Below are 15,231 nucleotides of genomic sequence, written 5' to 3' on the forward strand. Positions count from 1 at the left end.
TGTGCCTGCTGGTGGAGGAACTTTCACCATTCTGTCCCCAGCCCAAACAAAGTTTTAGCAGCAAACTAATGCAGCCATTCTCCTCCTTCCTCCCAGTGTGAATGCATTTCATTTTAGGTTCACAGCCATTAGCACTATGTTGCTGACAATCTATTGCTTTACAAACCGTGCAACATAGTGTATGTTGTATAAAGACATATTCAGGCTTTGTTTGAAACTTGGATATGTATGTAGTGGTTTGTATGGAGTTTTAATGCCTTGCTTTCCATGGGGTCTGGTACTCACTTGTTCTACCTGTATAGTACACAATCCACTGATGTCTACACGCTGATTTTGCAGCTTCATTTACGGTTCATGAGACAATGTCTGCAAAAACATCGCTTTGATTGTGTGTGATACTAAAATGAAAGTGTTTGCAGTAACCTTGGTGCAGGGCAAGCTGTGGTTTTGTTTTACAGTCTAAAATGTGCCAAACTGGACCAAATTTTCTTTTTCTTGGTCTTAATAGAAGTTGTATGTATTTCAAAAGAATAAGAAACTAGAAGTGTCTACTTTTAATCACCTGTACAGAAGAACTTTAATTGGGAATGTTCTGAAATCTTTATATTATATACAGTATTTATATAGTGCTGACATATTGCACAGCGCAGCTGTTTGCTGATGACCTATTCTTGTCCAATTCCTTAGCTGCGGAGGTCTTCCTTATAGTCTGCAGGATCAAGTTGTGCCACAAAACTGGTTGATCAGAATCTTTTGTCAGTTGGGACCGTTATATTGTATAATAAAGGTAGTCTTCGGATTACATATGAGAAGGGACTGTAGGATTGTTCTTAAGTTGAATCTGTAAGTCGGAACAGGTAAAATATTTTAATACAATTAGGACAGATGTTTGTCTCAACATATTAGACAGTGTGGTGTCAGTTACTGTATAAAATTCTCATTGTGAGCTAATCACAAACCAAAAAAAAATAAACTTTATGGAGCCTAGACATTTATTAACTTCCGGAGCAAGTTGTGCTTCAATATGCAAAAAGAAACAACTGCAGAGTTTGGCAGGGAAGCCCTGTTTGTATCTAGGAGGGGGTCTGTATGTCAGATGTCCTGAACCCGGGGACTACCTGTATCCTACACGCCGTGGTATCTTCACTGATACATTGCAATCCCCCGATACTTTGCACAGGTTTCAGACATTCTGAATTATCATTCTGTTCAGTGATTTGTCAGCACTATGTAAGACCACAATGATGTCTGCGTACCTAAGTACCTGTTATCACTCTATAATTTTACGCCATTTAGGTTTTTATCACCTGAAACATAGAATTGCTAAATATAATGAACCCTAGCAGCTGGCAGGGTTTCAGGTTAGCATATCATTCAGGTTTGTACTGGGATTTTGAAACTAACGAATCCTAAATGGACCAAATTGCTGAAAATGTATTTTATTCCGAAGATGTGTGGGTAGTTATATGAATTCATCTCGGATATTTGGAAGATTATTGGGATTAGTCCAATGCGGATACACTTTACTCGTTACAAAGGTCCTCCCACAACTTTGAGTTGCTGATAAAAGTTCTGTTTGGGAAGTCCAGACCTAACCTGTGTACTTACCGTGTTTCCCCGAAAATAAGGCCTACCCCGAAAGTAAGCCCTAGCATGCTAATCATGCAAGGGTGAAATATAAGCCCTCCCCTAAAAGTAAGCCCTATTGGCTTCTTCGGAGGGTGTGGTCACGTGGTACACGGAGGGATACCAAGAGGAAGGAGGGAGCAGAGAGAGAGCAGGAGATTTCAAAAGCACTGGAGCAAGGGGTGAAGAAATCGCAGGGATAATTACCCTACAGTACTCTGGTGTGACACTAGCAGAGGTTGGTGGATTCTCTTTTCAAAAGGTCCTTGCTGGTATTTCATTCATTAGCAGCAATGCATATTTATTAATTGATTTTTTTTGCTTTTACTCAGATTTAACATGTAACTCAATGAGTCACATGTTAATTGTCAGCACATTTTCTTGTTATGTTGCACTTGTTTGCTTATGAAGCTCTGTTTTTTTTTTTTCATTACTCATTTATGTCAATTCTTATTCATGACTTCTTGTATATAACAGAAGAAATCTGTGATTTTGACCGGTCACAGGTAACATAGAGGTATCTTTCTATAGTAATATTCGTTGCAGGTTTTGGTAAATACAGATTTTTGTACCTGAATATAGATTTTTTGTGAGAAAAATAAGACATCCCCTGAAAATAAGCCCTAATGAGATTTTTGAGGTAAAATAAATATAAGACACTGTCTTATTTTTGGGGAAACACGGTATTGAGGTTTAGTGTCTATTAAAGCCTGAGTTAATAATATGTGAAGAAACTGAGAAATGGGATTTGAAGCCTCTGCTTCTATCAGACGTTTCCTTACACATAACTATATTTCAGTGTTCACCCCTTATAACTGCTTCAAAGGATTTTCTGGTGTGGTGTAAGTGGCAATGTAGTTTGAGTTCCTGGGGCGTATAGGTTGATGTCTGCCTGGTAATTATCTAAAAACTTTTTTCCTTTTTAAAAATTATGGAGTGTTTTGTGTATTTCAGATCCATGCAGGAGCTTCTTGTAATACAAACTAGTCATTGCAGGGTGACTTGTGTTACAACGGTGTTTGTTGCTTTGTTCTAGAAGTCATTAGTCATTCCTGATATTATAAGCATTTTCTGATATTAGTTTTATAAAACTGACATTTTCATTTTTCTTCAGCTTCTTTGATTCTAAAACGTTTAGACGTTATGATCCCAGATCTGTTGAAGTTGTGCATTGGATAAAAGTAGAAATCTCGCTTTCTATAGTTTGACCGGCCTACGTTTTCTTGTTGTAGTGTGCGTTCCAGTGCATCCTGTAATGGCTCTGCAGAGGATTTGGATCCAGAGGAGGTGTTGGGTAAAAAGCCTCGCATGGATACCCTGTCTGCATCACCAGCACTTTCTGATTCCACCTGCGTGGCAGCTCGAACGCGGCCTCTGCGTGGGCACAAGAAGCGCAGTTTGGTCCGGTCCAGTGATGTGTCCTCCCTCAGCAGAAAGGTAAGAAATTGTTCTTATAAGCCTAAAGCAGCCAATCAAAATAAACTTCAGTATAGTCAGGCCAGTGTAACACAGATCAGCTAGTGTATATTTTATTATTCCTACACTAATTCCTAAATCTTTCCTCTGTATCTAGCCACAGAAGCCACTGACTATGAAGTGTGGATGTGACCCTCCCACTACATGTATCCTCTGTGGTTGTAAGACATATGCAAAGACATCACATCCCAACGCAATAGCTCTGAATGAGCGGATAGCCCTGATGGACCCCTGTTACCACCCCATCCTTTCCTTTCCTTATGGTAAGTTTGTGTGGAACCCAGAAAGACATTTTGAGGTTTTTTTTTGTGATGGTGTATAGCTTTCCTGCAGCAATTTGTATGTTGTGGGCTGAACGCTAAGCATTCATTTACAACCCCAATCAATGCAGCAATGTAATGATATTGTTGTGTAAATTTGACTTTTCATCCTCTTTAATCTCCTGTACACAGCACTCTGGGAGGGGAAGTACTTGGGGGGCTATTTCAGAGTACTGCAGTCATATGTGCGGAGAAGAGAGACGGCCTTATAACTCCATTGCTGTTCTTTTGCTGTCCAGTAATAGGCCGGAGACCAGGTGACGGCCTGAAGTTTAAATGAGGACTTTTAATAAAAATTATGGGAGCTCCCATTGCTCTATTCTAAAGAATGCAGATTACTGGGATGTATAGGTGCTTTTTTGGTTATACCTCTTAAACATGCAGCAAACTGCGGCAATTGCTGTCTGAACACCTGAGCTGCATGCTTGTTTTGGGTCAGAGATTCACGCAGTAATATTGGCAGAGGATCAGAACACTTACCAGGAAAGCTGTATTATATAAAACCAGGTCAGGAATATACTTAATTCCAGTACAGGACCACTTTAATGACTCAAGAGAAATCCCAGCTTGACAGCCTGTGATGTATTCTGGTTTGTAAGTTTCAAGATAGATGTGCTCATCGGGCAGGTAAAGCAGCTCCCATTTGTCTGGCATTCAGTGTTTCAGATTATTTTGTATGATTGGGTCAGGATATATATATATATATATATATATATATATATATATATATATATATATATATATATATATATATATATATATATATATATACATTTCATGTTTTACAATTTATTAGTGTGGATTATAATCTAATACCAATAATAATGCTACTTGTATTGCTAAAGCTGACCTCCACTCAAATATAAAACTAGTATGCAATTTCACTCTTCCTACCTCCCGAGTTTACTAAATTTTCTTCTGTACAGCAGATCACCCCTCTGTATATACTGTGGGTGTCGATAACTCCTGTCCTCCTCCAGCCTAACCATTATTCACAGTGCAGGCTGAATATGCAATGGCTTCTCATTCAGTACAAGGTTATCAGTTCTTGGTGCAGCATTGTATAAACTTGGTGACAGACCTCTAGATTGCATTATCAGTTTAGATAAATGTTTTTGGTGTTTGAATTTTTTTTTAGTTTTAACATTGTACAGGACAATCAATATTTATAGGAAAACTATTTTACACCCAACTTTATTTCCACCAATAGAGGCAGAGAATCTCACATTTCAGTATATAGGTTGACTCCATATAAATACAGAGATACGCCAGAGTACACCTGGGAAAACGGATAAATTATCACCTAATGTAACAGTAAAAGCTTTTAAACCTAATTTTTCTTCTTCCTCTACAGGAAAATAAAGCAGACTTGATTTACCTCCTTAATGCAGATATGAGAATCTCCTAGTGCGCTGAAATTGTAATAATTTTAGTTGCAGGAGAGGAGCCCTGTGTAACACTAAGGGAATGCTGCAGGTTAGAATTAATAGGAGCTTTGGACTAGAACCTAAATGATATGCAATCAAATATTTGAGGCTTTGCAAGACGCAGGGTCAGCTTTCAGCCAAAACCACAGATTTCACAACTAAATGGTATTGTTTGACAGCACCAATGTTTAATTCTTACAAAGCTGAACGTGTTTCTAGATGTTCCTAAGATCTAATAGCTAGCAAGTGTTAGGAAGAATTAAAGATTTTAGTGCTAGATGAGTGAAATGACAATGGGGCATCTATTACATTGCTCTAACTGGATGTTTTGCTTCCTCAGATTCTCCTCTCCATTTGCACTTTGAAGCTTTGCTGAAAGAGGACAGACAGTTCCGTGTCTCTAATAAGCTGAAAATCCTAAAGCTTTCCCAGCTCGCCAAGAAACCCCAGGATGCCGGCAGTAAGTGGACAGCGACCTTTATTTTACAAAGTTCTTTCTTTATTCTGGTGTGGCCTTACCTGAAACTGTTCCAGGACCGGTTTCTTATCATGTGTGTGTGGTCCTAAAAGCCCCAATTCTGATTAGGTTCTTATCCTGACAAAAGAAAACTCAGACTTGTTTACTTTGTGTGACTGTTTTTCCTTTGCTAAAGCTGAGAAGATACAAATTGCAGCTACAATTCCTCCAAATCAATATATTCTGATATATACATGCAATGCACACAATCCATTACTGCTCAAGATGGAGGAAAAAAAATCCGAAAGAACAAACTGGAATATTCTTTATGGAGCTCAGGAGTCACCGCCAGGTCCTTAAAGCCTAATTGAACATCTCATATGTTGTAATGCTGTCAGGCTGCCCAAATGTAAAGCTATTACTCTGAGCAAAAAAGCTTTTTTTTTGTTGTAGGGTAGTGAATAACTTCACCAAAAAACAGGCACATGGGGGGAAAAAAGGAAATAAATGCATGGTCAGCAATCTAATGCTATGCAAGTAAAAATTGCTAAGTCCAGCATTTAATTTTTAGCTTTCATTTTCCATTAAAGTCTTGAAAAATGTAAGGTAGCACAAATATTGAACACCCAAGATATAAACAAACATGTCATCCATAGACATTGGCCATACTTTCTACATCAGAAAATCGCCCCCTTCCTCGTGCTTACCGGGTCCTTTCGTTTGGCCCGGTTTTGCAGGCGGGTTGATGCCTTTTTAAAACTTTCAGAAACTTTTATGTTCACAAACACAATATCATCCCGTTGTGTCTTCTAAAAGATGAGATTGTATTGTATGCGATTTTTTGACTTCACGTTTAGTATTCAAATTATGGTATAAATATTGTCCATAGGTAGTGCTTTATATTATACTTTCTACATCCTGGAATCACCAACTTCCTTGTGCTTGCTGGGGCCCTGCCGCCAAACTTTCTGGTCTTGCTTTGTTACTGGAGTTCTGATTTGTTGATTTGTTTTGTATTTGGCGGGTAAAGCCTGTACAACTTTTCAGTGATGCAGACCTTACAAATAGATCACCTCTTTATTCCTATTCTTTTATTTGTTGCAGGATCGATGTTTCGTGATGATAGGCAATACAAACGAGCGTCAAGTCCCAGCATTAATGTCTCCTCTCCAGTTACACCCAGAGCAAACCCAGCAGCTCACCAGCTTTCCTCCCTTTCTGATACGCCCCCTTCTGTCAGTCAGCAGAACAGCAATTCAGCGGTGAGTTATACTGCAGGAACATGAAATAACTGGCTTTTATAGGGAAAGAATGGGGAATGTCAATCGAATTTCCTCTAAAGAATGGATCTGATGGGGTTCTGGCAAAAGTTATTTTGGATAGAGTTGTAAGACCACTGATTTTATTGTTTGCCATTTTTCTCTGGCTGTGTATTGCTTGGTACATGAGGAGATCTGTGCTTGTAAATGTTTTACAATGCTTTTTTAATTTTTTTTTTTAGGCTCTTAAGCGGAAAAGGTTTGAGAACTCCTATGACATTGACAACATTGTCATTCCAATGTCTCTGGTGGCTGCATCCCGAGTGGAAAAACTTCAGTACAAGGAGATCCTGACACCAAGGTAAACACATTGCTACTGCCGCACAATCCCGGCAGAATAAAGTTTTGGTAATATGATTTCTAAATTGTTTACCTATTTTATTAGTTTAGGCCAGTGGTCCCCAACCCCCGTGCTGCGGACCGGTGCCAGTCTGTGGCTAGTGGTTTGGGGGCACAGGCACTGGCGGGCCCTCCTTGCACTGCTTTTGGGGCTAGCGGGGGCCTGGCTGGCAGGCAGCTCTCCTCACGCTGCTTGGAGTGGTGGAACAGTCTATGTGGGGTTTGTACACATACGGCTCTGCCACCTGACGGCACACCAGCTTTCTTATGCTGCTCTGCTGTTCTCAGCTAGTGTGCTGACGGCAGGCGGAGCTGCTGGGGGTGGCAGAGTTGGTGTAGGCTGTATATGAAAGGTTGTCCCAAACAATTTTTGGGAAATAAGAATTAGTCTTGGTTGCACAATTATGGTTTTACTCCTACAGAATGTGGCAGCTTTTCAATGCACCCTCTAAAGTTAATCTTTTAGATTTACCCATCCTGCCCTGGATGGTCCTTTCTAAGCTGTGTGCACAGACATTAGATGGTCATGTGCTACAACAAAGTAGTTCTTAGCTATGAGAAAAGACTAAGATAGGTGTCAGATAAGTGAAATAAAACTCCAGGCTGCCCCCTCTGCATGATCCATGCTCTGGGTGAGGCAGCTGTGGCACTTAGGAAACTACCGGATGAGGCAGTTTGTGGCTCTTCTTCCAGCATTTCCCCAGAGAGATTTGTTATATAAAATGTTTATCCTTTGTGGTAGAGCTGGAACACTGTGTTTTTTATAAGTATATGTTTTGTATAAAAATGTGACATCTGTTTTTCTTTAGTTGGCGCATATTGGATTCTTCAGAGAAAGATGTACTGGCTGCCGATCCACAGGTGAGCCGCCTTTTCTGTCTTGTTTTGTTATCAAGGAGTTTGTTTTACATTTCCTGGCTAGTTTCTGCATATTAGGATTCCATTAGGATTAGGGTGTTACTAGATAAATGAGCGATCAGTGTTTTATGCAGAGCGGATAAAAATACCATATAGGTCTTCCTCAATTAGGTTACTTATAGGGATTATATCCTGAAATTAAAGCATTTGCGTAATACAATATATTAAACAACTTGTGTTTTGTTGACATGTGGCGTTTAGTTTTACATCCTGTCCAGTCTCTAACTGGTCTGGAATGTTGGAGGAAACTGGAGTACCCGGAGGAAACCCAGGGAGAACCTGCAAACTCCATGCTGATCGTAACCTGGCCAAGAGTCCAACCTTAGACCCAGCGCTGCAAAGGCCGGAGTGCTAATCACTGGGCCACAGTGCTGCCTACATTCCTGATCTTGAAATATTTACTAGCTTAAACCTTGCTAGATGATGAATGTGCTACAGAATCTCTGCATTGTTATGGATCTTATCAGCAAAAGGATGTTTTGCCCCTTTAGAACCTTTGAGGAGGAGGGGGGAGTATAATGCTTGGTCTCCCCACAGTTGCTTTTATCCATTTTGATGAAGGGCTATATTAAGTAAACATTTGCTGAAGTGTTAGATTCACTTTAAAATATTAAACTCTGTATTTTGTAGCTGGAAGACTTGTCTGATGAGGCATATCTGGAGCGGCACAGCGCTAATGAAGAGCTTGAACGTTCCCGTTGGGTTTCATGGACCTCCGCTGTACCCCAGCGACGAGGAAGCAGGTATGTCCCAATACTGATGAGTCTGGGAATGTAGAACATTCTGCTGAACATGTTATCCCATATAAGCAGACCCTGGGTGCCTTTATACATTTAGCATGAGTGGAAGAATTGGTGATACTAAAGGAATTTTTTATACACAGGTCATCTAACAAATCAGATGGTCGTTGGACACCACAGCCTCCAAACAGCCAGGGATCATCTCAGCAGAGCGCCTCCCCGGACATCCGATTCCAAAGCCTTAATGACGTCCCTCTATCCCTGTCATCTGCTGCAGCTGAGAACCCAGAGCCTTACAGCACTGTCCAATGCCTGTCTGTCCACAGCCGGACCCGAGTGCTCTCCTGGAGCGAAGACACCCGATCTTCCACGCCTGAAATCCCAGATGATGAAGAACAGGTCTGTGACTAAGATCCTTTCATTGGTCCTTTTAAAGCTCCTCTAAATTTTGGTAAAAACCTTTTCCCCCCACTACAACAGACAAATAAAGCTTTTCAGGATGCTATTCAGAAAGATCTGCACAGTGCTGTTTACATGAATGCCACTGAGAGAAACCATGGCAGACACCAATCTCCTAAAGGGTCTATTGGGAGACTGATCTCTGGCAGGGGACCTTAAGGAATGAATTAGTGGCTGGTTGATTACATGGGTCTGGTTAGAGATGACAAGAAAGCTGCCTTATTTCTGACTGGAGATTTAAAGAGGCTCCATCAGCTCTCAAACCTTATAAACACCCCAGTACATGGTCAGAAAATATGATTTCTGGCTACCAATGTGACTTCTTGCCCTGAGGTCCTCTAGGACTTTGGGATGCTTGTCTCCTTCCACTTGCTGTGGTTCCATCCTTCAGACTCTACAAAACTTGGCCCTGCAGATATTTAGGGGGTTTGAGGAATTTCAGGGTGCAGTTGGAGACCCAAACATCCAACGAGTCCGAGGCTCCATTGCTGGAACGTTGGAGTCTCGTGCTGCTGGAGAGAGGCATATAATGTCTTTGGTTGCTTCCTTCTATAGGTAACAGGTTTGTTACAGAACAGGCTCACTTTAATGTGCTAACAAAATAGCATTTGTAACCTGGTGTCCCTATAGAAGCTGCAGCCACCTTACACCCCTCGGGCCAGAGCTTACTAGTAACGGGCAAATGCCACGAGCAGAAAAGGGGGAGTGGGCTCAGTCAGGTTGGCCATCTCTTAACGTAAACCAGCAGGGCAGTGGTCTTATGGTTTACCCCAAACGTTAAATACTGTAAAAGATATTGATTGGACTGGGCAGCTGTAATTTGCTGTTCAATGGGTTGTGTATGTGTGTCTTTCTTCTAAAAGTGTAGTTAACTATAAATATCCATTCAGCTCCCCTGTTCTGTAATTTTGTACGCTATCTTAGACTCCATCCTTCAACCTTCCAGCAATAGCACAGTGCTAGGTTAAAAAAAAAAAAAATACTCTGACAAATTACCTGCAGGTTTCAGTGCTCAAACCTTAATTTGTAGTTGACGAGTTATGGAAATGATTTGCTGCACTCAGTTGTGCTTTACAATATTCTTTGCCTTCTGTTGCAGATTGTTCTTCCTTGGGAACCGCGCTCCTTCCCCCTCATGGATAGAGACTTCCGAGCTCTCCAGAACTTGCCTGGAACACCAAGTAGAGGCAGGACCAAGCCACATCCGGAGGTTTTATTTCAGACGTCAAATAAGCCTGGCACATGGACTGAAAGCATAGACTCTGGCACGTTACCAGAAAACCTCACCCCAGCCTCCAAAGAGTCCCCCCTACCCAATAGCATTTCCGTAGTTCGAGTCAGAGCCCACAGCGGTGATAAAATAGCAAGCCTGGAGTACTTTCCACCCAGGCCAGGAAACAAGAGATGAGAGGTCCTCCTAATCACAAGAAGTGTGAGCAGAGAACACAAATCCATATACTTAATTTCAGTATCAAGTGCTTGGCTGGCTTGCAGCCCCAAGTGGAGCATTAGGGTGCACCATAATGTAGGGGGTCCTGGGCTAAGCGGCACACTGAAGTGAGAAGTCTGCGGGTGGTACAGCACAGAGCGAAGGCTACATGCTGAAACTCGGTATGGGCCACAGGAGAGTCTCCATATGCGGATGGCTGTGTTTTTCCTGTGGTCTCCTGGTAGCTGCATAGGCGGTGCAGGTACATGGTGCAGGCTGGTGTAGTTGGATGAGAGCGGTGAGAGATTGGGAAAATTACAGAGCATTTTAAATGAGAAATTTATTATGAGTATGAAAGTCAGGGGGGGGAAATCAGGTTTAGTCCCTTGACGTCCGGAGGAGCGAGCTTTGCAGCGTTGGAGGCTTCTTTGGTTACGTGGTGACCAGATGCTATCGGTGTCTACATTTCCTGGCCCCCCGGTCCTTGGTTTTAATACTACTGGTATTCACTGTGTGTTGGTTGGAGGGGGGATGCCACATCCTGGTGTTTGTCACGTCACCCACACAACTTTGCTTGCGTCACTTGCCACAGTGGATGGAATCTGTAGAATTGTCAGGTCTGTCTGTGCAGAGTTTGTGGTCTCAGAAAAGTTACAACCAAACATGATTTTCTTGCCCCTCCTCCCTGTCCCTTGGAATAAAGATGCTGTAATTATTTAATGAATGGGGGGAAAGTGACTCCTATATGAGAATAGCCTGGTGTATATGGATATATGGAATTAGACTAAACAAATAAATTCTAAATCTCAAAACTTTGGTGCTTCTATTGGTTGTGTTTTTATTCACAAAAATATTGCACATGATAGACCTTAATGTGACACATAAATGTTAAGAAGTCATGTGACCTGTAAGAAGGTAACACCTCACTTTTTACAGATTGTGGTGCCAAATGCTGCTTTGAGATAAATTGTACCTGAGAATCCATGAGGAAACTGACAGTCCTGGGGGTGTCCATCTGTGCTGGTCCCTGACATCTTCCTGGATTTCTCCTTTGACCTTCACATTATTGAGCCCTCGGTGCCATTCATGGTAACTGTCAGTCTTAAGTTACTGGATCTACAGCACTGCTGTGCCTATTATGTGCAGTGCGGTTCTCAGTTCCCAAGTCTGTACACCTACAGTGTTGTCATGTAGAGATTCACATCACTGCACTTCCCAGATCTTCAAAATTGCTATATTATGAGGGGACACAAGACCATCTACATTCAAAGACCATGTTCACCTTGGGTAAAAAAAAAATTACTGCACGGTATTTGTTAGCACCAACATATTATGCAGCGCTGTACAAAGTCCATTGTCATGTCACTAGCAATCTAATGTCCCTACCATAGTCATGTCATTACACAATCTAAGGTTATTTGGCTTCCCCTCAAAATTAACCTAACTCCATGTTTTTGGAATGTGGGAGGAAACCCACACAAACATGGGGGGAACCTGCAAACTCCATGCAGATATCTGGCCAAGATTTTAACCTGGGACCCAGCGCTGGAAAGGCCGGAGTGCTGCCATCTAGGACAATTTTCTGGAGAACATGAAAAGGGTTCTATATGGGGCACGGCCTCAATCTTCTAAAACTTTCTGACAATGTGACTGCTACAATGGCCCCCTTATGAAAAGGGAATTTGATTAATGGGCCCAGAGGTTTTTGGAGAGGCTACAAAGCAAATCCCATAGATGAAGCGCTGGTCTGATGGAAAGCTACAAAGGTGACACCTTGGCTAAAGGTATAGATTTGGTATTGGTGGACCTTGATGGTCTCGAGGTCGGAGATCTCCTGCAATGTGAAAATTTCCCTCTGCCTGCGTCTCCCGACATTGCTGCTTTTGAGGAGAGAAGACTGATTATAGTTTATGGCTTTTATGGGACAACCAATGATTTTATTGACTTGGCCCATGGATCCGGAGACCTGGCGATGAATCTGTCTAGATGTCTGAGGATGCTATTAGCTCCACACCTGGCACCACTATTTCTATGGCTTGGGGATAGATGGGACCTTTCCCTGCATTGGGCAATGTACTCTATGAAGAGAGCTGGAATGGGATGTATACCCTGGTCAGGGCTCCTTGGCCACCTTTGTGCTTTATTGCTAAACCCTTTATGGATTCATCTGAATCACAACGATGGCATTGTCCTGGAAGATTTACACCAATTTCCAGTCAGTGGAACAAACCAACAAAGAAGGAACATGGGAATTTCTGGTACATTGGCAAGGAATATCCTTCACTGACGGCTTGCTTGCCCACTCCTATTTTCTATTTTCTCGCTCATTTTAGATTGGATAAATGGTATTGGTGAGAAAAGGGGGCCACCATTACACCCAAGGGACTAGAATAAATGTATTATGGAACCGGAGTCTGGAGCTCTGACATTTTCCCCAAGGAATGGAAACTGACCTGGGCTGAATCAGAATATTTGAACTTCAGAATCCATCTCAATGTATTCAGAGCTGGAGGAGCTGATTTTTCTCCAATGATTGGTTTCATTTACATCGTCCAGATATTCACTGAGCTCATTAAACACCCTGGTGAGACGTGTGAACCCTTTGCAGAGAATAAACAGGAGATCCAGCAATGATTTTCTATGGTCACCGATGACTGGGAGAATGTCTATGGAAGCAAGAATATTCCTTGGTAGAGAATGATCAAACAGTTTGAATTGAATGCCTGAAGAATAAACTACTACTGAGAGCTTGTATGCCAAAAATAAGCCAAATTCTTCCTATTATTAAACAGAATTTATATAGCGCCAACATTATTTGGTAATTTTGGTTTCAGCTCCCCAAAAGGTCCTTAAATAGCTGACCTATCTGTGCCAGTCTGATGTGGGGGGTGGGGAATAAAAGATATTGTCTTATATTATCATTATCTTATATTATTGATTTGTATTTATTATAGAACGTTTACAAAAACAAAATAAGAAAACATACATAATAAAGTTTTTTTTTAGAAGACTGGCATAACAATGTGAAAATATCCAATGCTGATAAAATGGGGTGAGCAGTGGGTGCTAAGTATCCTGGGCACTGGGAGTGAATGTGAAACAAGTAGAAGTTAAAGTAAAGAGTGAAGGCAATGTGGAAGGGTGGGATGGATGGTGGGGCTAATGGGGGTCCATCATATTCACATCCCAAAATTTCTTCACTTCTATCCGGAGGGTGGCAATTGAGCCAGGTGAGCTTTAAAATGGGGAGACTGTAAAGAATGGCCGGGCCGTCCATGTGCGGTGATATCGCTCACTCCGGTCAGATGGCACAAACTCTTCCATGTTTTGGGTTTGTTCCCTAAACCGTGGAGGGGCCCTGAGATCTCCGGTGTCTCGGAATCACTGCCGAGCTACAGATAGAAAATGGCTGAGGTCTATTTTAGCAGAACCCAGAGCGTGGTGTGTTAGATACAGAAATTTCTGCAAAGGTATTGACGACCCCCAGGACCCCATCCCAAAAGGAATAAATATGTAACATGGTTCCTCATTGGCAGTGCCAACGTCTCAGGAGCTATCTAGGAGTATTTACATAAATTGGCACTGATTTCACCTGGGAGGGTTTTATAGTTTCTCCTGCATGTAAAGGGTGTTTTCAGTTTATAAAGCCCCCCTTGGGGGTGGGGAGGGCTTCATGAGTTGGAAGCAGTGGCCCCAACACTGTGGGAATGGGGGCTCAGAGATGGATGCAGAGAGAGGTCAGAGTACAACCAGAGCATTGCCCAAGAGGTGCCCAACCTTTATGCCATGACCACTGCAAAACACAGGTGAGCAATATTGGCCCTGGTGAGGAGGTCGGGCCCCTGCTCCTGCAGAGAATGAGGATATGGAGTGCAATTTGTCCAGCAGGTGAAGGGTCCATAGGTGTAATCAGTGTCCCTGGGAAGTGTGGTGGATGCTGATTGGCTGCACAGGAAGTGGGGAGATGCAGCTCAGTGCACGTCCAGGCTGGGCAGAGGGGCAATTGTGTCCTCACCCCTTCCTGTGGGGTCCTATTTGGTCTCTGATGGGGAATTTGCCCAAGATGGGGGCCACAGCACTTACCACAGAACCAAGTGCCCCATCTACCCCAGATAACTGATTGAACCCCAAAGCTAGACACCAGAGCCTTCAAAGATGGCAGGAGAGCAAATTGCATGGCCCTGGTGGGCTGAGACTCCCCAAGAATGAACCCCTGGTCTATGGCAGGACACCTCCAGGGGGCGCTCTGTGGGGGTCACAGATATGCTCAGACTCCCAGTGCTGGCAAATATAGTACAGGAATGGTTTCACCAAAATGGGGCCCAAAAACCACACCATTCCAGGGGGATTAGGACCGCTGGCAGCCTCTGAAGTCACTGGTAGATGAAGTTGGGGGAATCTCTGTAAGGGGGCCCCTGACTGCAGTAAAATCCTGGCAAGGGTTTTGTTTTAAGCACAGTGTGCGCTGTAGCTGTTTATAGCGCTCCCTTTCGGTCATCAGAGATATTTGTTTGTCAGGCCTGGGGGAAGCCACATGGAAAGCTCAACACCATGCCAGGCTCAGACCTGCACTGCGCACGCGCAAATCTTGTTTTGTGTTAATAAAGTTTGGCTTGTTTACATTGGGTATCCCGTTGTGTCGCCTGCTGGGCGTGGTCACAGAACCATGTTTATCTCGGGCCTTGTTTTAGCTCCTCAGTAAGCCAAATGTGTGGGCGGGG

At 42.6% G+C, this 15,231-nt stretch overlaps 1 protein-coding gene across 2 annotated transcripts in view; it reads left to right on the forward strand.

Annotated features, from left to right (window-relative positions):
• The window catches only part of LOC140331784 (KAT8 regulatory NSL complex subunit 1-like), a 36,211-nt gene extending 24,889 nt beyond the window's left edge, over positions 1-11,322 (forward strand). For both annotated transcript variants that reach the window (XM_072413061.1, XM_072413062.1), the window contains 9 exons: positions 2,859-3,063; positions 3,200-3,365; positions 5,190-5,309; positions 6,411-6,568; positions 6,808-6,926; positions 7,774-7,825; positions 8,513-8,625; positions 8,766-9,021; positions 10,181-11,322. In XM_072413061.1, coding sequence (XP_072269162.1) covers positions 2,859-3,063; positions 3,200-3,365; positions 5,190-5,309; positions 6,411-6,568; positions 6,808-6,926; positions 7,774-7,825; positions 8,513-8,625; positions 8,766-9,021; positions 10,181-10,489 — 1,498 coding nt within the window. In that variant the 3' untranslated portion in view covers positions 10,490-11,322. The remainder of the gene's footprint in view (positions 1-2,858; positions 3,064-3,199; positions 3,366-5,189; positions 5,310-6,410; positions 6,569-6,807; positions 6,927-7,773; positions 7,826-8,512; positions 8,626-8,765; positions 9,022-10,180) is intronic.
• The last annotated feature ends 3,909 nt before the right edge of the window (positions 11,323-15,231 follow it).

This window comes from Pyxicephalus adspersus, chromosome 5, assembly GCF_032062135.1.
Source record: "Pyxicephalus adspersus chromosome 5, UCB_Pads_2.0, whole genome shotgun sequence".
NCBI classification, from domain to species: Eukaryota; Metazoa; Chordata; class Amphibia; order Anura; family Pyxicephalidae; genus Pyxicephalus; species Pyxicephalus adspersus.